The sequence below is a fragment of the Osmerus mordax genome, chromosome 28 (assembly GCF_038355195.1).
Source record: "Osmerus mordax isolate fOsmMor3 chromosome 28, fOsmMor3.pri, whole genome shotgun sequence".
Taxonomy (NCBI): Eukaryota; Metazoa; Chordata; class Actinopteri; order Osmeriformes; family Osmeridae; genus Osmerus; species Osmerus mordax.
The window spans coordinates 7,180,093-7,207,385 of record NC_090077.1 but is presented as its reverse complement, the minus strand read 5'-3'; the positions used below and the strand labels follow the sequence as shown (position 1 = coordinate 7,207,385).

The 27,293-nt window shown below is 40.9% G+C and overlaps 1 protein-coding gene across 2 annotated transcripts; it reads left to right on the top strand.

Moving 5' to 3' along the window:
* The first annotated feature begins 140 nt into the window (after positions 1-140).
* znf131 (zinc finger protein 131) lies at positions 141-25,191 on the top strand. 2 transcript variants are annotated; one of them, XM_067231304.1, is made up of 9 exons: positions 141-235; positions 1,360-1,500; positions 1,607-1,708; positions 21,429-21,573; positions 22,038-22,164; positions 23,291-23,479; positions 23,681-24,056; positions 24,331-24,461; positions 24,592-25,191. In XM_067231304.1, exons 2-9 carry the CDS (start codon positions 1,374-1,376, stop codon positions 25,048-25,050), a joined length of 1,656 nt encoding a protein of 551 aa, XP_067087405.1. In that variant the 5' UTR covers positions 141-235; positions 1,360-1,373; the 3' UTR covers positions 25,051-25,191. The 2 variants fall into 2 exon arrangements, with proteins under 2 accessions (XP_067087405.1, XP_067087406.1); XM_067231305.1 differs by having other exon boundaries at positions 156-239; positions 1,365-1,500.
* Positions 25,192-27,293: the final 2,102 nt, after the last annotated feature.

Genomic DNA, 27,293 nt, shown 5'->3' with positions numbered 1-27,293 from the left:
CTGATTGTTCACTTAATAAAAAATTAAAATACTCTCAGACTGGCCCTTCCCCTTCTCCCCGTTGCCAAGCAACGATCCCTGGCGTCCTACGAGTGTGCAAAGGCTCCTGGGATATTGATGCCAGGCCATTCAGCGACCGCCCTTTTTGGAAGAACGAGAGAACAGCAACACTGCAAGAGTCGGGGGAGAAATATACGCATCAACAACTTGTTTCGGCTGTGAAACACAATTTAAAGTAAGTGTACAGATGCGCAAGGATAAATATTTTGAACCAAGAGTATTTTAAACGGAAAGTTTCTCGTTAAAACGTGCATTTTAATGCGCGATTTGATGACGTAATGGCGATGTACAAACTCGAAATGGCGAGTCCGCTTACAGGCCTACTTTCAATTGTGTATTTCGTTTTGTACACCCGGGCAGCCGCACAATGCACTTGGTTAGAGCGATTGCATTCGATGGAAGAGTCAAGGGCCTCTTTTACTCAGCGTGTTGTGGTATGGATAAAATACTTTAAACGAATCAAATGTAGCCTACATACACGATTATTATTAGCACGTTTACTAATGCTACATACTCATTTACAAGCATTACAATTCATTGTTAGCATCACACAGTTACATATGATGTATAGTATTTAAGCTACAGCTTTGCAATTCATGAAGTTAATATTGTTCGACAAATTTGTAACTAGCTTGCCTGTTAGCTAGCTAGCTACTTTGCTCACTCTATTGGCAGCTTGCCTACGTTCCTTATTGCATATGGCCGTGTGCTACGCAGCAGTGGGTTGGTCTTTGAGAAAATTTAATTTTCCATTGGCCAACTAGCGACTGCATGTATTATTGGACAATTTTAAAGCCTATCTTAACTCTTTACAGGATTTTATTGGACGATTTAACGTGACGCTGCCACTTCTTAAAGGGATAATGCCCCCCAAAATACATAATTGTACTGTTACCCTTACTAGCACTACAAGTTAGAAGATTGAAGATTGATTTTGAAGTGAACTGTCCCTTTTAAGTGTGGACAGAAGGTTGCTACATGTGATGAAGTTAAATAAGTACTTTATGGTCAAGGGTTGTACTTGAATATTACATGAGTGCCCAATTCTAATGAGTGCACACATAGAAAATAAACAAATGAACAGTGACATGGCCATCATTTATTTCTCTTGGTTACATTGTAACTGCAATTCCTCTGGCCATTTCTGTTATTTGTCAAATACTTTTTGTTCCATAGAAAGCATTAAAAATAACATAATTCATGTTACTTAACAGGTTGTGAACACTGAACCAGGAAGTGAAACCATAACACTTAAATATTTGACTGTGCTGATCAAACTGTCATGCATGACCTTCACAGGTAAGGAAAGCAAAATGATGGCAGAAGAGACAGAGGTGGATTCCGGGAGTGAGTTTCCAGCTCACTATAAAGTGATGCTGGACAAACTGAATGAACAGCGGCAACTAGACCAGTTTACAGACATCACCCTCATAGTGGACGGTAATCTGTTCCCATGATGTGAAACAATTATATTGTTCTTAACTTTATGTTAATTCCTGGTTTACTTTCCATTTTAATGACATTGCCTTCTTTACCATCCATGTAGGTCACCAGTTCAGAGCACATAAAGCAGTGCTGGCAGCTTGCAGCCAGTTCTTCCACAAGTTCTTTCAGGATTTCACACAGGAGCCTCTGGTGGAGATAGAGGGTATGTGTACATGACACCGTGCTGTGGACACTTGCATTATTTATTTTAGGGACCAATTTACAGGTAATATATATATATTTTTTTACAAACCACTATTTTGAGAGACAGTTAAAAAATGGTTTTACTATTATATAAAATTAATTAAAGGCAGGGTAGGCAATGTTGTTGAGAAGCACTTTTGGTCATATTTGCCTAAATAAACTTTACATCTTAATAGAAACCAATACATATAAAGGTTTGACGGTAATATTAAATCAATCCGACATTTGTGTGCGTCACAGAATAAACACAACCAATCATTAAGCCGGGCCCAGACTAATGATTGGGAGTCAGGTGGCTGAGCAGTTAGGGATTCGGACTAGTAATCAGAAGGTTGCCGGTTCGATTCCCTTATATGACAAATGACGTTGTGTCCTTGGGCAAGGCACTTCACCCTACTTGCCTCGGGGGAATGTCCCTGTACTTACTGTAAGTCGCTCTGGATAAGAGTGTCTGCTAAATGTAATGTAAATGTAAATGTTACCTGTCTACCTACCTGCGCACACTCTGTCTCTCCACTTAATGCACTTTACTGTAGTTTTCAATCAGGCTAGGCAGAGGTATTGTAAACAACTGAGCTAGAGGCACAAGAATGACAACAGCAGGCAACACATCCAGTTCCTGAATTCTCAGTTAAAAGACTAACAATAAATCAGACATTATTTGAAAAGGCAACCACCAAAAGTGAATATAAATTAGCAAGAAGTAAAACCAGTCAACATCGGTATTGCTTTTCCAGGCTAACGTTACCGCAGCCAGCTGTTGATGGCTCACCAGCAACAGGTTAAAACTCTCTTCGCCTAATCGCCATGTATTCAGCCCATAGGTTTAGCTCCGATAGACGGCACTACAAAATCGCACACATGCACGCCCTCGATTACCTTTTAGTGTTCTGCGCTGCTGCCACCCTACACCATCCCCTTCTCCCCCATGTCTGTCTGTGCTCCTCCTCGTTGGGGGATTTCACTCATTGCTCCCTGCCTCATTGTCAAGGCAGGGAGCGCTTCCCCATGTACAGTACATCCACTCCGCCAAAGTCAAACATATTTTCATGTAGGCCTATATGAATTTTTTTTTTTATCACTTACGCGAGTGTCTGGACTGAACTATCATAATGAACATAAACAAGGCTAACGTTAGTACTTTCAAGCTAGCATGTTAGTATTTGGAAATTGTATTTACGCTTTAATGTTGGCCTGGTCAACCGCAGTGTAAAGGAATGATGTACTTTGCATCTGGAAAGTATTCACAGCGCTTTACTCTTTTCAGATGTTGTTATGTCACAGTATTTTTTACAACTACTCGCACATGTGCGACCTGCATATTTGACTTTAAAAATTGTATTTTTAATGTTGAAAAACGAGGAAGGAACATCTGCCAGAGTTGGCCAACGTGTGTGAGGGGGGAGGGTCCGTAAGTGATTATTCAACTGCGTGGGTAACATCATCTACACTTGTGTGTCTCACTCGGGTGTCTTGCAAATGGAATTATTGACAGCTAATATTAACCTATCTAAAATCTGCATTAAAGTTAAGAATCTAAAGTTTAATTTGTTATGTAACATTGGATAGAACGGTGGACCGGTCACTGTAACAGCTCACAGCAAGCACATACTACTGTGCAATTAGCGAGCATTTTGTAGAGAAATGAAAAGCGCAACAGTTATTTGCACTTCCACAAATGCTCCTGTAAGGAGTTGGAAAGACAGGAGGTCAGCAAACTAATCCATCTTGGCACACATTTTTGTGCATCATTTATTCAAGTAGGCAAACAAAGACAATACTTTATGAACAGAAAACGTAGCTAGCCACCCACAACGTAGCCCAGACCTCACTGCACCCTTAAAGGTGTAGTGTCCACTTAAACCTGTCCAGTGAATTTCGTACTTTTTAATACAATTTTGGGAGCATATGGGACCAAAACGGACGCACTTTTGAACCTTAAAAACTGAGAAATCAAATATGAGTAAGTACTTTTTATTTGTCAAGTACATAATACAAATTTAAAAAACGAAATTGGACTTCATGTGGTCATTTTATATAAACATTTTATTCCTCATCTCAATCCTGTCAAATAAAAATAAAAAAGCCTAAAAAGGACATACCCAAAGTAAATTGAAAGCTGTTCTTGAACCATTTGGAGTACATACATAATTGTGGTCTCTTTTGAAAGGTGACACTGAAGTTCTCAGAGGATTACCTCTGTGACTGCATGTCGCTGGGAGGAAGGCTCTGACTGTTGTGTGTGTGCTTATGCACCGAATAGCAGTTCAGAGTAATCTGCCGTCTTGGATACTCTGGGTGGTGTCCTGAAGGGGTTCCATCTGGAGACTCTTTTTGCAGCAATTTTGCTGGGAGACTTCAATGCTCACATGGGCAGTGATGGATACAACTGAAGGGGGGTGATTGGGAGGAAAGGCCTGCCTGATCTGAACCCGAATGGTGCTTTGCTCTTGGACTTCTGTGCTAGACATGTATTGGCCATAACAAACACTATGTTCGGGCATAAGTTTGTTCATAAGTGTACTTGGTACCAGAACACCTTATGCCAAAGATTGAAGATTGAGTTTGTGGTTGTATCGACCTACCACCGTATGCCTTGGACAATTGAGTAAAGAGAAGAGAAAATCTGTCAACTGATCACCATGTTAAAAGCCTCCATTGTGGAGGAAGCATGCAGGAGCTGTGGTTAGAATTAGTCATCAGTGCCTGTCGTAGCGGCAACCTGAGAACCCACTGGTGGAAAGAAGCTGTCAAGCTGAGGAGGCCTTTCAGGCTTGGTTGTCCCAGGGGTTTCCTGAAACGGGTACCGGGAAGCCAGAAGTGTGGGAGGAGTTCGGGGAGGCCATGGAGAAGGACTTTCAGTTGGCCTAAGGATATTCTGGTAAACCCTTCGGCAGCTCAGGAAGAGAAAACAGGGCTTGGCTCTGGCTGTGCTCAGCCGGGGTGGAGAACTGCTGAATCGGACTGGGGATATTATCTAGCGGTGGAGAGAGCACTTTGTGGAGCACCAGAACCCAACCAACACGCCCCTGTGGAGGAGGCCGAGTCTGAAAACGTGGGAGAAGCCTTACCCGTATTCCTGGGGCCCGTTCTCCGTACGTTGCTAACTCAGTTAGCTGGATTTGATTGTTGACGATTTGTCATTATCTTGGATTGTTCGGTTCTTCGAAGCTCATCCTGGACTTGCTGTCTTAGCAACAGGTCCGTAAGCTTAAACCTGCTCGGGAGCAGGTTTATTTTATGTAAACACGAATAGATTGAGGCTTTACAAGCAGAGGTGATACAGGAAGTCTGTCACAGACATGTCTTGTCCGTTTTTAGTACAGGAACCTCTTGCAGAAGGTGCAAGAATAATTAGCAGAATTTAACATGAAACCGAATTAATTGCTCATTGCGTGATAGATAGGCTCCTTAAGCACAGCGCGATATGCTAGCCTATACTTTTTGAGAGGATAGCCTATTGTTTTTTTGTGAGGGTGTCATTTACATAATAAATTTGTTGAAACCACATCATATGACATTAAAGATGATAAATGAAAATATGAAAGTATGAAAAAAATAAAAATAGGCCTAGCTTACTGTAATAAGCGATAAAACAGAGTCAGGTGGCTGAGCGGTGAGGGAATCGGGCTAGTAATCTGAAGGTTGCTTGTTCGATTCCCGGTCATGCCAACTGACGTGTCCTTGGGCAAGGCACTTCACCCTACTTGCCTCAGGGAGAATGTCCCTGTACTTACTGTAAGTCACTCTGGATAAGAGCGTCTGCTAAATGACTAAATGTAAATGTAATACTCCCTGTATCTGACCACTGTATCTGACCACACATACATTTAAAGGACATCTCTAGTTTTGGCAGAGTCTCGGGTCTCGGAAAATATCCTCATTTTATTGATTGGACGTGTAGTTTTGCGTCTAGGTCAACTTGTTTGAGGTGTGGATGCTAGGTAAATGTTCGTTTTTCTCTCTGCCTAGCTCGTTAGCGATCACAGCTGCTCCATCGCCGTGGCAACCAAACAAACACGCACCAGGAAAGCAAAAGGAACGCGTTTTTGAAACTGTCGGTTTCAAAAACGTGTCGGTTTATGCCAATAATACGATGACTCCGTTTACATGTGTATTTAGTTATGCGATTACTCAATAAACGCGTCTACATGATTCTTTTTTATTAATCGTTGTATGCTCCACGGCCAAAACTTGCACCATCATCCTTCTGCAACAAAGTGTCGCTGTGTCTTCCTGTATCGGCCCTACTGCTGTATGTTTCATTCCATCAACACATTGAATCCAACTAAGAAAGCCGAGTAAACGTACTCAATGGTAGGCTATATCTGCTACTGCTATTACTATCCCAACTATAATTTCAGCTGTTAAAACGATAATATTCTTGTTACGACTAGCTAGCCTACTTCTTCTGTTTAACAGTTCAGCTTTCAGCTTCTCCCACATTGTAGGCTATTTTAGCTCTTAGCTTTGTTAAGATGATGCAGTTCAGCTTCCACACTGCCTCTTTTGTGTGACTCACACATTTTAGAAATTCATTTCAGCTTGCGGGTATTTTCTCATTTCTCACTTTTATACTTTTTAAAATATTAAGGTTTTTGTGCAAATTATTCTCCCTTTAAAAGTAATGGTAAATCCTTTCAAATCATTGTTGGAATGCTGCTCCAGCCCCTTTCAAAAATACCTTTCGGTTGCTTTGAAGCTTCAGCTTATAACTTTCTACTAAATTTTCACAATTTTCCGCTTTTTTAGCATGGTCAGCTATCCCCATTCAGGTTTTCAGCATTCTCACTGCTGTTTCGCAGGAACAGCCGTTTCTAGTTATTATTATTATATCAACTTCTTAGGTCTTCCACCGTTTTTTGGCCTTTAACTAGTTCTGCATACTTTCACCGATTCCTACAACTTTTGTATCAAAACGTTCAGCTCCTTCAGGAGATGTTGGCTATGACTTTTGGTATTTCTCACTTTTATACTTTTTAAGACATTAAGGTTTTTGTGCAAATTATTCTCCCATTAAAAGTAATGGTAAATCCTTTCAAATCATTAAAAAGCTTCCTCCTCTTTCAAACGTAACTACTTCAGCATACTTTCAGGTAGAGACACCATTCAACCTTTAAAATGTTCACAAGACATTCAACTATTCCCAAATGATTCAGCTTTTTCAAATATTCAGCCAATTTTGAATTATGTCAGTTTGAAATACATTAAAATGTTTGCTCCGTCTTGATTTTTATGAATGAGCAGCCAGCAGAGTGGCACACTGCTGGCTGCTCTTTTTCTGATATTCAACTAAATTGTCAAACAAATTCCTCTAACGTTCATATAGTTTAACTTACAGAAACAAGTTATACCTTAAAATGTAGGAAAAATTGTCTTCTTTCAGCCAATGTAACTACTAAAGAGCTCACATTTACAGATTTTCAGCTATGAGCCTTGAAGCGAGAGCAGCCTTTCAAATTCTCTCACTAACTTCAATGGAGAGGTGAGTAAAATCAGTCAGAGAAAGCAAGAAGGAACAAGATTTTGAAACTGCCGATAGAGTCGTATTTCTGACCCCACAGACATATAAAGGACATCTCTGGTTTCGGCAGAGTCTTGGGTCTCGGAAAATATCCTTATATTTTGGATTGGACGTATAGTTTTGCGTCTAGGTCAACTTGTTTGAGGTGTGGATGCTAGGTAAATGTTCGTTTTTCTCTCTGCCTAGCTCGTTAGCTATCACAGCTGCGACATCACCGTGGCAACCAAACAAACAAGCACCAGGAAAGCAAAAGGAACACGTTTTTGAAACTGCAGGTAGAGTCGTATTTCTGACTGCACAGACATATAAAGAATATCTCTGGTTTCGGCAGAGTCTTGGGTCTCGGAAAATATCCTTATATTTTGGATTGGACGTACAGTTTTGCGTCTAGGTTATCTTGTTTGAGGTGTGGATTCTAGCTACATTTCTCTTATTCTCTGCCCTCAGCGCGTTAGCAATCATAGCTGCACCATCACCGTAACGACAGACACGCACCACTCAGTCTCTCACACAGGTGATTGGTACGTTTACTTGACCATGAGAAACACGATTACTAGCAATTGTCGGTTTATGCCAATAATACGATTACTCCGTTTACATGTGTAATTAGTTATGCGATTACTCAATAAACACGTCTACATGATTCTTTTTTATTGATCGTTGTATGCTCCACGGACAAAACTTGCACCATCATCCTTCTGCAACAAAGTGTCGCCGTGTCTTCCTGTATCGGCCCTACTGCTGTATGTTTCATTCCATCAACACATTGAATCCAACTAAGAAAGCCGATTAAACGCATAGGCCACATCTGCTACTGCTAATACTATCCCAACTATAATTTAATCTGTTAAAACGATAATATTCTTGTTACGACTAGCTAGCCTACTTCTTCTGTTTAACAGTTCAGCTTTCAGCTTCTCCCACATTGTAGGCTATTTTAGCTCTTAGCTTTGTTAAGATGATGCAGTTCAGCTTCCACACTGCCTCTTTTGTGTGACTCACACATTTTTGAAATTCATTTCAGCTTGCGGGTTCTTTCTCATTTCTCACTTTTATACTTTTTAAAATATTAAGGTTTTTGTGCAAATTATTCTCCCTTTAAAAGTAATGGTAAATCCTTTCAAATCATTGTTGGAATGCTGCTCCAGCCCCTTTCAAAAATACCTTTCGGTTGCTTTGAAGCTTCATCTTATAACTTTCTACTAAATTTTCACTATTTTCAGCTTTTTTAGCATGGTCAGCTATCCCCATTCAGGTTTTCAGCATTCTCACTGCTGTTTCGCAGGAACAGCCTTTTCTAGTTATTATTATATCAACTTCTTAGTTCTTCCGCCGTTTTTTGGCCTTTAACTAGTTCTGCATACTTTCACCGATTCCTACAATTCTTGTATCAAAACGTTCAGCACCTTCAGGAGATGTTGGCTATGACTTTTGGTATTTCTCACTTTTATACTTTTTAAGACATTAAGGTTTTTGTGCAAATTATTCTCCCATTAAAAGTAATGGTAAATACTTTCAAATCATTAAAAAGCTTCCTCCTCTTTCAAACGTAACTACTTCAGCATACTTTCAGCTAGAGACACCATTCAACCTTTAAAATGTTCACAAGACATTCAGCTATTCCCAAATGATTCAGCTTTTTCAAATATTCATCCAATTTTGAATTATAACAGTTTGAAATACATAAAAATGTTTGCTCCTTCTTGATTTTTATGAATGAGCAGCAAGCAGAGTGGCACACTCTGCTGGCTGCTCTTTTTCTGATATTCAACTAATTTGTCATACAAATTCCTCTAACGTTCATATAGTTTAACTTACAGAAACAAGTTATACCTTAAAATGTAGGAAAAATTTTCCTCTTTCATCCAATGTAACTACTAAAAAGCTCACATTTACAGATTTTCAGCTATGAGCATTGAAGCGAGAGCAGCCTTTCAAATTCTCTCACTAACTTCAATGGAGAGGTGGGTAAAATCAGTCAGAGAAAGCAAGAAGGAACAAGATTTTGAAACTGCCGATAGAGTCGTATTTCTGACCGCACGGAAAATATCCTTATATTTTGGATTGGACGTATAGTTTTGCGTCTAGGTCAACTTGTTTGAGGTGTGGATGCTAGGTAAATGTTCGTTTTTCTCTCTGCCTAGCTCGTTAGCTATCACAGCTGCTCCATCGCCGTGGCAACCAAACAAACACGCACCAGGAAAGCAAAAGGAACACGTTTTTGAAACTGCAGGTAGAGTCGTATTTCTGACTGCACAGACATATAAAGAATATCTCTGGTTTCGGCAGAGTCTTGGGTCTCGGAAAATATCCTTATATTTTGGATTGGACGTACAGTTTTGCGTCTAGGTTATCTTGTTTGAGGTGTGGATTCTAGCTACATTTCTCTTATTCTCTGCCCTCAGCGCGTTAGCAATCATAGCTGCACCATCACCGTAACGACAGACTCGCACCACTCAGTCTCTCACACAGGTGATTGGTACGTTTACTTGACCATGAGAAACCCGATTACTAGCAATTGTCGGTTTATACAAATAATACGATTACTCCGTTTACATGTGTAATTAGTTATGCGATTACTCAATAAACGCGTCTACATGATTCTTTTTTATTAATCGTTGTATGCTCCACGGCCAAAACTTGCACCATCATCCTTCTGCAACAAAGTGTCGCCGTGTCTTCCTGTATCGGCTCTACTGCTGTATGTTTCATTCCATCAACACATTGAATCCTACTAAGAAAGCCGAGTAAACACACTCAATGGTAGGCTACATCTGCTACTGCTATTACTATCCCAACTATAATTTCAGCTGTTAAAACGATAATATTCTTGTTACGACTAGCTAGCCTACTTCTTCTGTTTAACAGTTCAGCTTTCAGCTTCTCCCGCATTGTAGGCTATTTTAGCTGTTAGCGTTGTTAGATGATGCAGTTCAGATTCCACAATGCCTCTTTTGTGTGACTCACACATTTTTAAACTTAATTTCAGCTTTCAGCTTGCGGGTATTTTCTCATTTATCACTTTTATACTTTTTTAAATATTAAAGTTTTTGTGCAAATTATTCTCCCTTTAAAAGTAATGGTAAATCCTTTCAAATCATTGTTGGAATGCTGCTCCAGCCCCTTTCAAAAATACCTTTCGGTTGCTTTGAAGCTTCAGCTTATAACTTTATACAAAAGTTTCACAATGTTCCGCTTTTTTAGCATGGTCAGCTATCCCCATTCAGGTTTTCAGCATTCTCACTGCTGTTTCGCAGGAACAGCCGTTTCTAGTTATTATTATTTTTTTTTCTTTTTGCCCCCCTAAAACTCAGTCAATATTTGGCCTACATAGACAACGTAGGTGTCAAAAGTTTCATCTTGGTAGCGATTGAGTTGCTTCTATTGGAATTTACGTTCCGTTGCATGGTTTAGGCTTAAGTTACGTTTTTGTGGCGAAAAGTGAAGCTAACGGTGGCTAATTTGCTAGCCACAGTCACTGACGTTACTAACGTCACTGCGTCACTAACGTCACGAAAACACGCGTGACTACCTTTGGCAGAACATTCGTTTCGCATCTCTTAACTTGGGGGATAGCTAGGCTAACTATAGCTTTACTGCAAGGCAGCTGCAGAAATGCCACAAGAAAAGAGGCCAGGGTGATAACTATTTACTCATTTTACTTTGTGATATGACACACAATTGTGATGTGTGATGTACAATATAAGCTTATATTATTAAGGAAGTACATCTACTTTCGGAAACAGTAGTCTACTATTTCACTGACGTATTAGCATCATGACATCAGCCTGTGTTGCCCGGGTAACACATACTACAGTGGTCTATGATGTAGCGTTATCTGTTTTCAATCGTTAAAATAAACATTCCTCACATATACATTTTTGTTGTAGGATTTATTCTGACATTAGTAAACGATTTGTTGGTGAAATTACCATTACCTGTGGTTTCAAACCAGTGTACTGTAGCTCACTGCAACGCTGTAGCCTACGCGAGACACTACAAAAACATCTACACAGCTGTTTAGGAAGTCAAACGGCGACAGAACATGTTCGGCACTCCCCTTACTTAAATCAAAAGTCTATCTAACTACTAACCTGAACTTCATTGCCACAGCCTAAACGTTGTCAATCTGTTAATGAAAATAATTAATTTCAGCCTAAACCGTACAACGGAACGTTAAATCCAATTCAACCAACGCAATCGCTACCAAAACGAACACAGCAGTAGTCTAGTACTGTACCGTAGTCGTACAATTTACCGGGGCAGCTTTTCCACACGGCTATATCGCATTTTGCGTTGTTACTGACAATGATCGCTACCAGTGAGCTTTTTATGAATGAGCGATTTTCCACTAAATAAATGTCAAGCTTATTTACGTTTTGGGGGGCATATTTTCAGTTAGCAGATGGTACTGTTTGAATCGCGATTCCATCTTCTACTGCCGGGTAACGTCGTAGAATAATCTTCAAAGGGGGTTCTTTATTAATGAATGAATGCAATGAGTAGGCTAAATGCCTGAAAATATCACGAGAAGGGAAAAACTTAAAATGACGTTTAAGTCATAGAGATTAGGTCAATTTTTACACCGGTCTGCCAAATTTATTCGTTTTGATTCAACGATGAGGCAGCCTCTTGCAGGGGAAATGAGAAGACATCTATTTCATTCTTCACTTCACTCACTATTTTCAGTTGTAAATGAGCAGCAAAAAAAAAATACTTTTAAATCTATGTAATCTTTATAAATAATAAGTATGTATTTTTATATAAAATATACAGAAATATCAGTTGTAAAAATGTCATTTAAAAACGGACCCCTGTGCAACCGACGCAAGCAAGCACACCCTACAATTTCCCCAGAAATTGTACCCTCTCTAGTTTCTTTCGTTTTCTTAGTATTTAAGATCAGTGTGTTGTCTTTGCACCATTTATAAAAACATTTGATCTCAGCTCTATACTCTGCCTCATTATTATTTAAAAGACCAAGAACCGCTACATCATTGCATATTTATTGAGAGAACAGTTGCTACTATGGCTGAGACAATCGTTGGTATACAATGTGAAAAGTAAAGGCGGGAGGATGCAACCTTGTGGTACCCCAGTGTTTGTATTGATGATTATCATTATTTGATTATTTGTATTGATTGACAGAAGAAGAATGACCATGTATGTTTACAAACTGTTTCCTATCAGTAAGGAAGTTATAAATCCACCTGATCAAAGTGTGGTTAACACTCAGGCTGCTTAGTTTATCTGCCAGAAGGTTAGTCCTGACAGTATTGAAAGCAGATGAGAAATCTGCAAAAAAGATCTTCACATAGGATGATGGTGTTTCCAGGTGATTATAGACTTTATTTAGCAGGGTAACTGTTGCATCGTCTATGCCCCTCCTCGCTTTATTAGCAAACTGTAAAGCATCCATCACACTGTGTTTCAGACTTCAGGTGTGGTAACATTATGCGCTCAAAACATTTCATCGGTACAGAGGTCAACACAATAGGCCTGAATTAATTTTAGTCAGAGACATGGAACATTTTCCATATGTTAGGAAATAATTGTGCCTTTAACGAAGTTTGGAATAGTTTTGTGAACACAGGACATAATTGTTCACAACACTTTCAGTGCAACACTATCCAATCCATCAGGACCAGCGGATTTTTTTATGTCGATTTTGGAAAAAACATGCTGCACTTCCTTGGATGTTATATTAGTGCCGCCAACTCTCCAATCTGTTTTAGTTTCTAATTTGAGGTTGTGGTCAGTTTCATATCGTGCAAAAAAGTATTTAAGTCAGTGACAAACTCATGCGTATATGAAGAATGGGTCTGTTGAAAGTTCATGCCGCACATTGTTTTAATTCCACGCCAAGCCTCCTTTCCTTAATTTTTTGTAAGTAATTGTCCCACTTTAGCTTTATAATTCCTCTTTGCTTTGGTAATTTCCATTTTAATATTCATTTGTTTACCTGTATTTTAAAGGCTTGTTCATTTTTATTAAAAGCTTTTTAACATCCGCAGAAACCCATGGTTTGGTATTTGCATACATTTTAGTTTGTTTAGTAGGCATCACATTTTCCACACAGAAATGTATGTAAGCAGTTACCACTTCTGTATATTCATTTAAGTCATTACTTTCAAACACTTCCCAATTCGTACATTCAAAACAGCCTTGTGAAGCCATAGTATTGTCATCATCCCAAACTTCAACAGATTTTAGTTTAGGTTTCTCAGTTTTCAGTTTTTGTTTATAAGAGGGAAGCAGAAACACTGTGTCATGGTCTGAGGCTCCAATAGGAGGTTTCCTGATGGCCTTGTAACTGTCTTTGATATTACCATAACATAAGTCAATTGTCTTAGCACCTCTTGTGTGGCATTTAACATATTGATGGTAATTTGGCAGGACTGATGCTAGGGAGCACCCATTAAAATTGTTGGTGCATCTGGGGAAATTGTTTCCAGATTCTGGATGTGCTGATAAATAGTTTCTGTGGCTGCCTTATAGTTAGCGTCTGGAGGAATATAAACCCCTGTAACGCAAATCTGCCAAAATTCTCGTGGCAAATAGGTTTTTCTGAGAGACAAGCTCAATTGAGGAATAATTATCGAAGTTACGTCACTGTAGGTTAACGATACGTCACGCCTTGTTGCATATTTGGGATCGCCGCCATCTTTGCAGGCTACACGCCCTTTCCAGCTGGCCAGTTCAAATATGGGAACTTAAATTCCCATGGCTCCTGCCTTAATATCTTCGCTGTCCAATCACCAATTTTATTTCTGTCAGTAACTGCCAGATACTCGTGACAACATAAGCTAAAAGCACATCTAATTTGGTTAAGGGGTTATTGGGCGTGAATTAATAAATGTATCGTTATCCATCTTTTGCCTAAGCAGAGTCAGAGAGGATACCATGGCATGAGAGATGTCCTACAGTGTTAGATGTACTGCTTCAAAATGAAAACTGAGGCAATATTTCGAGTAAAGACACGTTTCTTAGCATATGTTGTAAATTTTGTAAATTAAAAATCTAATTTTTTTGTTACGAAGCATTTGTTGGAGTAACGCGAGTTTTTCAGGACAAAATTACATGATCCGGCTTCTGCGTTTGTAACAGGCAGCTACTGACCATAGTAGCCTGTATGACTCGTTGTTTGCAGATTTCTGTGAAACTTGCTAAATAAGCATTAGCTAGCTACACTATGTAGGCTATCCTTTCAGCTAAATATCTATAACTTGTTTGGACAATTGGATTGTCAAAGAAAGGCAAACCTTTTTAGTCATGGAGAATTACGGTTTATCCACTAATCACTAGAAGGGTCATATCTTTCTAACCAAATAATATATTTATAATCTGGGTGCTGTTCTACATTGCCCACAATTATGTTTCTTATATACTAGTGTAAAAATTGGACCAATACGCTGTTCCTATTGGTCCTGAAGACGTTCTCAAAAGTTAATAATACCGTTTATATACCTCCTGAAAGTTCGCAGACGTAAATAAACGTTTTTACGGACCTAGCAACAAGCGGTTGCCTTGGAGATGTAGCCATTGACCTTAACAACGTGGCATCTGCTCGGCAACAAAGTAGCCTAAATTGCCCCCCAAAAAACTAAAACAACCACATATGGTTTCTGCACAGGTCCTCAAACGCACCGCAATCGCTTCCCGTTTTAAAGAAGTATTTGAAGCAGACAGAAGACGAATTGATGTTGTTGATATGTTGCCTTGGCGATGTAGTGATGTCACTAGTGCAAGTGCAGCTGATTGCTCTGACAACATGGGTCTGCTCCAGATTCGACGTGTGATTTGGGATCTTCCCACGTATTGTTGTAGTATATAAGAAACAGCAAATGTTTACTCCTCGACAGGTCTGCAAACGCCTTTGTAAAACGTTTGATAACCGAGACCGTAGGTCGAGGAAATTTCATATGCACTAAGTTGTCCTCTAATAAAAGTGGTTGAAAATGAAGATGTAGCCTACAGACGGAGATTATTGTAAACATTGATGCTTGAAATGTTATTGTTTTCTCATGATTTCCCTTAAATAATCATACATATTGGCTCTACTACAGTGCGCCCAAAAATATGTGTGCAAGCATGGTAAAGTATTTGGGCGCACAGGTGCGAGCACGTTTTAACCATAGACATACCGTCTATGGTTTTAAAGATCCTGTAAAGTGGACCTGAAAACTAGTTACATTTACATTTATTCATTTAGCAGACGCTTTTATCCAAAGCGACTTCCAAGAGAGAGCTTTACAAAGTGCATAGGTCACTGATCATAACAACAAGATAGCCACAAAACATTGCGAGTAGCCCAAACATGAAGCACACATTGTGACGAACCAAAATAAGTGCCAAAGGGAAGAACCATAAGAGCATGTAGTTAAACAAGTTACAATTAAACAACATGAACCGCTATAAGTGCAAGTGTACCTGTGGAAAAAAGCAAGCAACAATAATAAAAACAATATATCACAGCGAGTACAAAAAACGGGCCGCCGCGTTCTGAATCCTCTGAAGAGGGCGGGTTGCACATGCTGGGAGACCAGCGAGCAGCGAGTTGCAATAGTCCAACTTGGAGTGGACGAGTGCTTGGACTAGCAGCTGGGTGGAGTGCTCAGACAGGTATCTCCTGATCTTCCGGATGTTGTAGAGGGTGAATCTACACGACCGGGAGACCGCAGCAATGTGGGCCGTGAGGGAGAGCTCGTCGTCCATGGTAACCCCAAGGTTCCTGGCAGAGGATGAAGGGGTCACCGTCGCAGATCCCAGGATGATTGAGAGATCGTGGGAGATGGAGGGTTTAGCCGGGATGATGAGAAGTTCTGTTTTGGCGAGGTTCAGCTGGAGGTGGTGCTCGGTCATCCAGGCGGAGATGTCTGTGAGGCAGGCCTCAATCCTAGCTGAGATCCCCGGATCGGTCGGGGGGAACGACAGGTACAGCTGCGTGTCGTCAGCGTAGCAGTGGTAGGAGAAGCCATGGGAGGTGATGATTGGTCCAAGTGAGGTGGTGTACAGAGAGAAGAGGAGGGGTCCAAGGACGGAGCCCTGTGGGACACCAGTGGAGAGCTGGCGAGGGCCTGACAGTTTGCCTCCCCAGGAAACCTGGTAGGATCTTCCCGACAGGTAGGATGAGATCCACTGGAGTGCAGTGCCAGTGATGCCCATCTCAGAAAGTCTGGCAAGCAGGATCTGGTGGTTAACCGTATCAAACGCTGCAGAAAGGCCCAGCAGAATGATAACGGATGACCTGGAAGCCGCTCTGGCAGACTGGAGGGCAATGGTGACTGAAAGGAGGGCAGTCTCTGTGGAGTGGCCAGTCTTGAAGCCCGATTGGTTGGGGTCAAGCAGGTTGTTCTGAGAGAGAAAGTTAGACAGTTGGTTAGATACAGCACGTTCAATTGTTTTTGAAAGGAAGGGTAACAGTGATACCGGTCTGTAGTTCTGGAGAACGGCAGTTTTAACAAGTATGTTAAATTAGGCCTTGAAATCGTGAAAAAATCAGCAGTCTTCTCTGCTTGAGACTGGGGGGGGCGTGTCGCCTGAAGGAGCTGAAGCTCTGCCCCTCGCTGCCTACCTCCGACCCAGATAATGGACGCTACGTCAAGCCGAACAAAACCGTATAGAATTAGAATTTATTTGTTCAATGAGTGAAACATACAGATGCATATAAATCACAGACCCTTTCCTGGACCACCTGCAGTTTGCCTACAGAGCCAAGAGATCTGTGGATAACGCCGTTAACATGGCCCTCCACTTCACCCTACAGCACCTGGACTCCCCAGCATCCTATGCCAGGATCCTGTTTGTGGACTTCAGCTCTGCCTTCAACACCATCATCCCTGCCCTGCTTCAGGACAAGCTCTCCCAGTTGAACGTGCCCGACTCCACCTGCAGGTGGATCACAGACTTCCTGTCTGACAGGAAGCAGTGCGTTAAGCTGGGAACACAAGTCTCTGACTCCCGGTCCATCAGCACCGGATCTCCTCAGGGCTGCGTCCTTTCCCCTCTGCTCTTCTCCCTGTACACCAACAGCTGCACCTCCAGTCATCCGTCTGTCAAACTTCTGAAGTTTGCGGACGACACCACCCTCATTGGGCTCATCTCTGATGGGGATGAGTCTGACTATAGGTGGGAAGCTGGTGACCTGGTGTAGCCAGAACAACTTGGAGCTCAATGCTCTTAAGACAGTGGAAATGGTTGTGGACTTCAGGAAGAATACAGCCCCACTCACCCCCATCACCCTGTGCGACTCCCCAGTCAACACTGTGTAGTCCTTCCGCTTCCTGGGAACCATCCTCTCCCAGGACCTCAAGTGGGAACTGAACATTAGCTCCCTCACCAAAAAAGCACAACAGAGGATGTACTTCCTACGGCAGCTGAAGAAATTCAACCTGCCAAAGACAATGATGGTGCACTTCTACACAGCCATCATTGAGTCCATCCTCACCTCTTCCATCACCGTCTGGTACGCTGCTGCCACTGCCAAGGACAAGAGCAGACTGCAGCGTATCATCCGCACTGCTGAGAAGGTGATCGGCTGCAATCTGCCTACCCTCGAGGACCTGCACACCTCGAGGACCCTGAGGCGTGCGAGGAAGATTGTGGCTGACCCCTCCCACCCTGGTCACTCCCTGTTCCAGCTACTCCCCTCTGGCAGAAGGCTGCGGTCCATCAGGACCAAAACCTCACGCCATAAGAACAGTTTCTTTCCATCTGCTACTGGCCTCTTCAACAAGGCCAAGGACTCCCATTGACATTCATTCACTTATTTAACTATTATAAGTCCATCTAATGGCAATTTCAGTATGCATAAGCCACTTTATCTCAGTATCCGATTGTTGACCATTCACGCTGCTCATTATTCTTGTTTTTATATATATTTTATTTTATATTTAAATTGTTGTATTCTTAGATTGTTTAGTTTTTAGAAATAGTTAAACTTTTGTACTTAATTTAAGATCTGTATATGTTTAGTGTTTTGCACCTCCCTGCCACAGTAAATTCTGTGTTTGTATAACATACATACATTTAGTCATTTAGCAGACGCTCTTATCCAGAGCGACTTACAGTAAGTACAGGGACATTCCCCCGAGGCAAGTAGGGTGAAGTGCCTTGCCCAAGGACACAACGTCAGTTGGCATGACCGGGAATCGAACTGGCAACCTTCGGATTACTAGCCCGACTCCCTCACCGCTCAGCCAACTGACTCCCTACATGGCGAATAAACCGAATTCTGAATCTGAAGTGAAATGTTCCCCTGAGCTGTAACAGTAAAAATGGACACCAGAGACAGCAGAAAGTGAGCTCTCCAACTAGGCTACTTCTAACACATAGCTACCATTTCACCAAAATACCATCATTCTACACCAACTAGCCTAATATCAATTTAGCGGTTTGCACTAACTCATAGCAGAGATACCTCTGGAAAAGTTGTCTAGTATAATTATAACAAGCACACAGAACAGAGTGATGAACTGCTGGCAGCGGTGGATTGTCCAGGTGCGACCGGAGGAGGAACGGCCGGGAGGGCGATGCTCGGTACGGCTCTGCGCTGCAAGAGAAGCCGTGTGTCCGCGAACCCCGTCTGTCTCTGGTCCATGTTAAAACTATCTGCCGTGAAATGGTCACTGCATTTAGTCATTTAGCAGACTCTCTTATCCACTGCAGAGGCGGCTGTTGGAGTTTAGCCGAAGCTTTCCATCAGCGTGGCTCTTCACAAAATCAATCCACCTATTTTTCCTTTCCTCATCAATAGGGAAATTAAATAGTGCTGCAGCGCAGCTGAAGTTTTTGCATCCAGGGAAGATGCAGGTGGAGGGAGACATCCTGAAGCTATCTAGCTAGCTGATGTAGGCTACAATAACAGTACAGCAGTCAGTGATCTGACGTAGATGGGTTGAAATGACGTAGATGGGTAACTTTTTGGCCCCGGCCATTAAAACCTGATCTGAAAACGGAAGAGAAACTGTTTTACGGTCTAACTACACATTTCGGTGCGACAAAGTTTTAGCGCTTTGCACATGCTTTCAGTCATTTCACACGTATATAATGTACTGAGAAGCAAATCATGGAATTGACTTTACAGGATCTTTAACGTATTGCAGCTGTCAGTTATGTGAAAAGAGGTGGTAGAACTCGAAAATACACCATTATTTGCAATGGGAAACGTTTAGTCCTTTCAACTAGCAATAATCGTGACTTGGATAAACCTCATAGGCTGCATCCTGCGATAACCTACTGCATCTGCCTTGCGCTGTAACAGCCTGGCTAGCGATTTAGCTAGCTAACCTTCACCCTCAGTGTGAACAATCGAACTAAGCAAACTAACATCCAACACTACACATATCAAAATAAATACAAGAGTTCAACAATAGAAACTTAAACAATGCTTCCGTGAACAAAATTAACCCCCCAACAAAGTCCCCTTCTGTCTGACGCAGGGGCAGGGCATGCAGAAAACCAAGAGCGCCGACTGTTGCGGATACAACATAACAACTACATTTTCCATTAACGATTAGTTTGAACCATTGACTGTAAAAACACGGTTTGAACCCATCCACCACCGATGACCTAATTCGAATCAGTACAGAGGCCCTCCCTGGAAATGTTTGATGCCTCTAAATGTGCTGATTAAGACGCCCACTGATGTATGTTGTATGTCCGTTGAACTCACAAGATGGCGCCCAAACAAAACGGTTTTGCCATTTACCCAGAATTCAACATGGCTTGACGTCAACTTCGCATTCTCTATTGTCTTCCCTGTTGCTAAGGGATCTCTATCCAGACGCACCGGTGTCCCAAAACCCGGAAGTGCCAGACTGTCATTGTTTACTAAGTGTTTAGCCAAGTTTCAGAGAAGCATAGAAGACAGCTGTCTCTGTACTCGTAAATGTATTGTGCAGACGCAAGAAGCTTGTCGATCTTATTTCTCAGTGATCTTATGTTGGAGAGAATGATTGTGGGGAGCGGCGGCTTTGTGCTTCTCGCTCGAATGCGCCGGCGAATGCCGCCTCTTGCCCCTCGTTTCCTAATCCGTGTGGGGGGCCGGTGACACTCCGCCGTTTGCAAGTATTCTGCTGGGAAGTCAGGTGTCGGCATCCTATTTAATAAAAAAATATAGAAACTTAAACAATGCTTCCGTGAACAAAATTAACCCCCCAACTAAGTCCCCTTCTGTCTGACGCAGGGGCAGGGCATGCAGAAAACCAAGAGCGCCGACTGTTGCGGATACAACATAACAACTACATTTTCCATTAACGATTAGTTTGAACCATTGACTGTAAAAACACGGTTTGAACCCATCCACCACCGATGACCTAATTCGAATCAGTACAGAGGCCCTCCCTGGAAATGTTTGATGCCTCTAAATGTGCTGATTAAGACGCCCACTGATGTATGTTGTATGTCCGTTGAACTCACAAGATGGCGCCCAAACAAAACGGTTTTGCCATTTACCCAGAATTCAACATGGCTTGACGTCAACTTCGCATTCTCTATTGTCTTCCCTGTTGCTAAGGGATCTCTATCCAGACGCACCGGTGTCCCAAAACCCGGAAGTGCCAGACTGTCATTGTTTACTAAGTGTTTAGCCAAGTTTCAGAGAAGCATAGAAGACAGCTGTCTCTGTACTCGTAAATGTATTGTGCAGACGCAAGAAGCTTGTCGATCTTATTTCTCAGTGATCTTATGTTGGAGAGAATGATTGTGGGGAGCGGCGGCTTTGTGCTTCTCGCTCGAATGCGCCGGCGAATGCCGCCTCTCGCCCCTCGTTTCCTAATCCGTGTGGGGGGCCGGTGACACTCCGCCGTTTGCAAGTATTCTGCTGGGAAGTCAGGTGTCGGCATCCTATTTAATAAAAAAATATATATAAATATTTATTTTCATCACTTGTTCAACCCCCCAATCGTGTCAATTTAAAAAAGTTAGTCTGAAAAAGTTTTTGTTTGAATTTTCAATGGTAGTTTGTGTTCCATTCACAATCTTTTAAACTATATTTAAACAATGACAATTATATTCAATAAACTTTTGGCTATAGTTTAAATGCTCTCTAGGTAATACAGCTAGAATTACATTTGAGGGAATAGCCCATAATTTTTTATATATCTTTATTTCCAAAAGATAGTCATGTGTACTATGTCTCATCATTGTCTGACAGGAGTGAGTAACTCGGCCTTCAGGCAGTTGATGGAGTTCACCTACACTGCAACCCTGGTTGTCAGTGGGCAAGAGGAGGTTAGCGACGTTTGGAAGGCAGCAGAATACCTCCAGATGCAGGGGGCCATCAAGGCTCTCAACAACAGGTAGGACCACAACTGTATACTGTTTAAGTAGAATATATTCTACATATATCTATTATTTGTGTAATGTAGCTTGTCAGGAGGAATATAATTTGTTAATTTCCAGTTGTATGTGAAAATGTTTTTTTGTTATCGATAGTTTTTCACAGGTTTTCATTTGAGCTTAACCCTTGTGTTATCTTCGGGTCATTCTGACCCATCAGTCATTGTGACCCACCGTCGTATTGCGACAACTTTACCGCATACAAAAACAAAGTGAAGCATTTTCTTTTAACCGTTGGGCTGTCTCAGACCCCCCACATTGCGAAGGTTAAAAGAAAATTATTTTTATTTGTTTTTGTATTGGGTAAAATTGGGTAAACACAAAGATGGTTCGTTATGAACCTTTGGGTCATGTGACTCGAAGGCAGCACGAGGGTTAATTAAGTTTGGTATTGACCCACTTGCTCTCCATTCTCTAATTGTAGGGTAAGTGACAGCTCCAACTTTAGTCCTTCCCAGCCATTGATGGGGAAGAGCAATTCAATGAAGAGGAAGATTTCCGAAACATCAAACGTCATCACCGAGACTCTGCCCTCAGTGGAGACTGAGCAGGTTAGAGATGGGCAAACTGCTGGTGATGGCTTACTTTTACAACTTTTCTTAATTCTTGATAACATCCATTATTTGGGTGGAGTTTTTCAGGTTGAATAATCAGCCATTAGCTACATGAATAATTCTGTACACTAAATGGACAAAACTATGACACCTGCTCATATGGACACCTACTTTCATTTTGAAATTATGGGCATCTTCTGGGCAGACTTTTCTATTGGCCTGGCCGTATAATGTAGACCTATATTTACGGCTCCGACAGCCACCAGAGATGATTGCGGGCACTCTAGTCAATGCTTGTGTGTCCACCAGATACACCGCGTCACATTTCAGAAGCATCCTAGAAGTGGCTCTCCACTCTGCTTTGCTAAATATAGGTAGCTTGTCTATTTTTTGTGGATGCCTAGTCCAAGCCGCAGAGTTTACAGTGAAATATAGATACAAAATAATTGAGGATGAATGTATTTTTAACGACTACAGCTACAAATCTTTTAACTATGTCGTTCATAACTGTACTTTTAAGTGTATTAATTTTGTTTACGGCTACAGCACAACAAAGTAGGACATAACAATAAACACAATTAAAGGTAGGGTAGGTACATTTTAATAACCTAGCAATTTTAGCTAGAGTTCGAAAGGATTAAAACTAAAATATCCCACCCTGTCCCTTCAAAGCCACTCTCCCAAAACACATGAACGTGCTGCCTGACTACTGCCGGAAGGTAGGTAGACAGACAAGTAATCCGTCCAATCATTTCATTCAGTCCGAATGCCGTCTAATCATTAGTGCCGGTCCGACCTTAATGATTGGTCGTATTTATTACAGTCCTGTAACGCCCACAGATATTGGATTGATTTCATTATACTGTCAATCTTTTAGATTTATTGATAGCTATCAAGATGTCAAGTTTATTTAAGCAAATACTGCAAAAAGTTATTCTCACCAACATTACCTACCCTAACCCTAACCCAACCCGGTGTGAGTTGACGCCGCGTGGAGGACGGAACAAAACCTCAGTGAGCCGCAGAGGCGCCCGGTGTAATCCCGGGTTTAGTTGGTGTTTTCTTAGATGTCTGTTTTCATAATCTGAATTTCTGTGGTGACCCCAGCTTCTATTCCTGGTAGGTAGAGATAGAGGTGATTGGAGAGGGGGCCATCGAGGTGGAGGAGGCTGGACTAGAAGAGGTGGTGGATGCAGCCAGGAACGCCCAGCAGGCCTCAGATGATTCTGCGTTAGCACTGCTTGCTGACATCACCAGCAAGTACCAACAGGGGGAAACATCACTGCATTTAGTGAAGAAGGAGGATCCAGAGGTACCGCACCTGCTGGAATTTTGCTTCTATCATATTTGTAGTATATGTATAGTATAGAAAGTATAGAAAGTATTTATTTAAAATTATAATAGTAGGTTTTAATAGTAGTTAATGTAGTTCATGAATACAGCATTGTGGAAATAGCTGTGTTGGTTCATTGACAAACTAACAATGTGGTGTATTGGTGTATTTTTCTCCCAGGAGCTGGTATACCAGGAGGAGACTGTGGCAGACTCAAAAGTTCTAGAGAATGTGGAAGTGGTGGAAGTCCAGATCTCCCAGCTAGACAACATGTTCCGCTGCAATAAATGTGACCGCAGCTTCAAGCTCTACTACCACCTCAAACAGCACATGCGAGCGCATGTTATCTCACTGGACAAGCCACACATGTGCAGACACTGCGGGAAGGCCTACACACGAGAAGGGGCACTCAAACAGCACATCAACACATTTCACTTTGAGGCAGAGGAGCTATCTCGAGGTCAGAAGCCTCAGAAGAAACTGCATACTTGCGAGTACTGCGACAAACAGTTTGACCATTTTGGACATTTTAAGGAGCACTTGCGGAAGCACACCGGTGAGAGTGATTACAAACCAGGGAAGAGTACCGATTGTCCTTCTTTATTAACAAACAATGCATGGATGTTGGCCACAAAACCTTTGGCAAAATCATCCCACTCTCTTAAAAAGATAACACAAAATCATCTGTTTGTTTATTCCTAAACTGTAAGTTACATTTTTAAGAATAATTTTACAGCAAGCATAATTATGTTTGTGTGTGTGTATTAGTATATTTGAGTATAACACAATATATGGTGACGGTTGTGTACTCCGATTGGACCCATGTGCAGGTGAAAAGCCCTATGAGTGTCCTGACTGCCATGAGCGCTTCGCCAGAAACAGCACACTGAAATGTCACATGACAGCTTGTCAAAATGGCTCTGGGGCCAAGAAGGGCCGCAAGAAGCTTTATGAATGTCAGGTATGTGAACATGTGTAACCTTGTTGCAAATTTCAAACGTTTTTTAAGAAGTACAGACTTTTTCGTACAACAAAGGTGTTGTCTATCCCTCTTTCAAATATTCTGACTTTACCCCAAAAAATTGTCTCAGGTATGCAACAGTGTTTTCAACTGCTGGGACTTGTTCAAGGACCACCTGGTGACCCATACAGGAGACAAGCCTAACCACTGCACCATGTGTGACTTATGGTTCACCCAGCCCCAAGACCTACAAGTCCACTTCACTGAAGCTCACGGCGTCCAGGAGCTCATTGCTGACCCAAACATTGGCATCACCATTGGGACGCATGACGAGGCCATCTTGCTCGAGGATAGCATGCATGTGGAGCATGTTACTGTGGAGCCCGTGGATGTTGTGGCAATGGAGCAGGCTCCTCTGGGGATGGAGGATGAAGTGATGACAGAGATGTGTGAGGAGGATGTCGTGAGGCTGAAAGAGGCAGGGGTGGAAATCCAGGTGGTGCAGGTGTCAACAGGAGAGGAGGGGAACTCTGAGGTGAGGGTAAAAAGGAGTGTTATAGTGGTGGAGAAAGCAGCAGAATCTGTATGAGACTGGAAGTATTTACTGTTATTTATTTTGAGCCTGTTTTGATGGTTTCATCTGTTTCTTCTTCCCTCTGTGTCAGCTTCTGATTCACTTTAAAACTTTTTCATAAATTAACAAAGTTTCTGATAAACCTTTTCTCCTTTACCTGCCTCTTTTCTCATTTCTACTCTATGAACTATGTATTCTTTATTGAAATAACTATGTTTCAATATACTTCCACAACTGATACAGAACATGCACCTTGTTGCAAATGACAAAGGTTTTTAAGTTCTGATCATTTTGTTGAATAAAGTTGGGTGAACGGGGGGGGGGGAAAGCATGTAAAGTCAAATTATCTGCCAGACGTCAACATACATCAGGAGCTTGAGTTAGAATATTTTAGTTTATTTGTATAGCAAGAGAAGATATTTTATTGTAAAATAATATCTGATCATTTCCCCATCACATCTCTGAAACATTTACTTTTACTGTTGACTTGCAGTTTCCAAAATTTCCACAAAATAGGGTGTTCACAAAGCTGGAAGTTTCAATTGTCTGTTTTTTATATAATTGTCTTTTTATTTGTACATCAAAATAAAGAGAAGGATTTTGTCAAATACTGACTTGTCGTTACATGTCAGTTGGACGGAGTTACCACATCATGTTATAGACAAGGATGGTATACTTTGCTGCTCTTGATTTACAACAGAAAGTCGATCCTATAATGTTAATTGTAAAGAGCATAGACATGTTTTCCCCGTTTTAAACAGGATGTATGGAGAGTCCATAACAAATCTGATAAGTCTTGTTTTGAGAAGACAAAATAATTATATAAACTCCTCAAAAAAGGTTCGGAAACGTTATTTCGGTCGATTATTCCTCCCCTTTAATAATACCGATTGGTATTGTATTTTATACCATTGGAAAGCCTGATTAGTCACCTTTACAACGAGGTACAACTTGTAAGGATCGTGCATTCGTGGAATAAGCAACACCGCTAACCGACCGAGGTGAAGTTAGTTTCATATTCGACATTCGTCTCACATTCAGAAGACGCTACTTTGCAGCGTCGAGTTAGGGACCGGGTGAAAATTACCCATACAATTTTGAAAAATGATGACTTTTATAATGATTTTATGACTATAAAACCTCAAACAAACAGCAGAGTATTCCAATAATGTCTGGCCTACTTCCACAACCTTTACTTTTCCAATAATGTTTTGAATAAAATTCCATTTAATCGCTAATCTCTGAAAATATCATGAAATACTTGCTAATCTCAATATCCTTTTCAAACTTGCAAATAGCATGAAATCCGTGCTAATCTCAATATCTTTTTCAAACTTGTTTCAAAAAATCTCAAATACACACCAGATTATTCTAATAATGTCTGGCCTACTTCCACAACCTTTACTTTTTCAATAAAGTTTTGAATAAAATTCAAATTAGTCGCTAATCTCTGAAAATAGCATGAAATCCTCGCTAATCTCAATATCTTTTTCAAAATTGTTTAAAAAAATCTCAAATACACATCAGATTATTCAAATAATGTCTGGCCTACTTTCACAACCTTTACTTTTTCAATAAAGTTTTCAATAAAATTCAAATTAGTCGCTAATCTCTGAAAATAGCATGAAATCCTCGCTAATCTCAATATCTTTTTCAAACTTGTTTCAAAAAATCTCAAATACACATCAGATTATTCTAATAATGTCTGGCCTACTTCCACAACCTTTACTTTTCCAATAAAGTTTTGAATAAAATTCCAATTAATCGCTAATCTATGAAAATAGCATGAAATCCTTGCTAATCTCAATATCCTTTTCAAATTTGCAAATAGCATGAAATCCTTGCTAATCTCAATATCTTTTTCAAACTTGTTTCAAAAAATCTCAAATACACACCAGATTATTCTAATAATGTCTGGCCTACTTCCACAACCTTTACTTTTTCAATAAAGTTTTGAATAAAATTCAAATTAGTCGCTAATCTCTGAAAATAGCATGAAATCCTCGCTAATCTCAATATCTTTTTCAAACTTGTTTCAAAAAATCTCAAATACACATCAGATTATCCAAATAATGTCTGGCCTACTTTCACAACCTTTACTTTTTCAATAAAGTTTTCAATAAAATTCAAATTAGTCGCTAATCTCTGAAAATAGCATGAAATCCTCGCTAATCTCAATATCTTTTTCAAACTTGTTTCAAAAAATCTCAAATACACATCAGACTATTCTAATAATGTCTGGCCTACTTCCACAACCT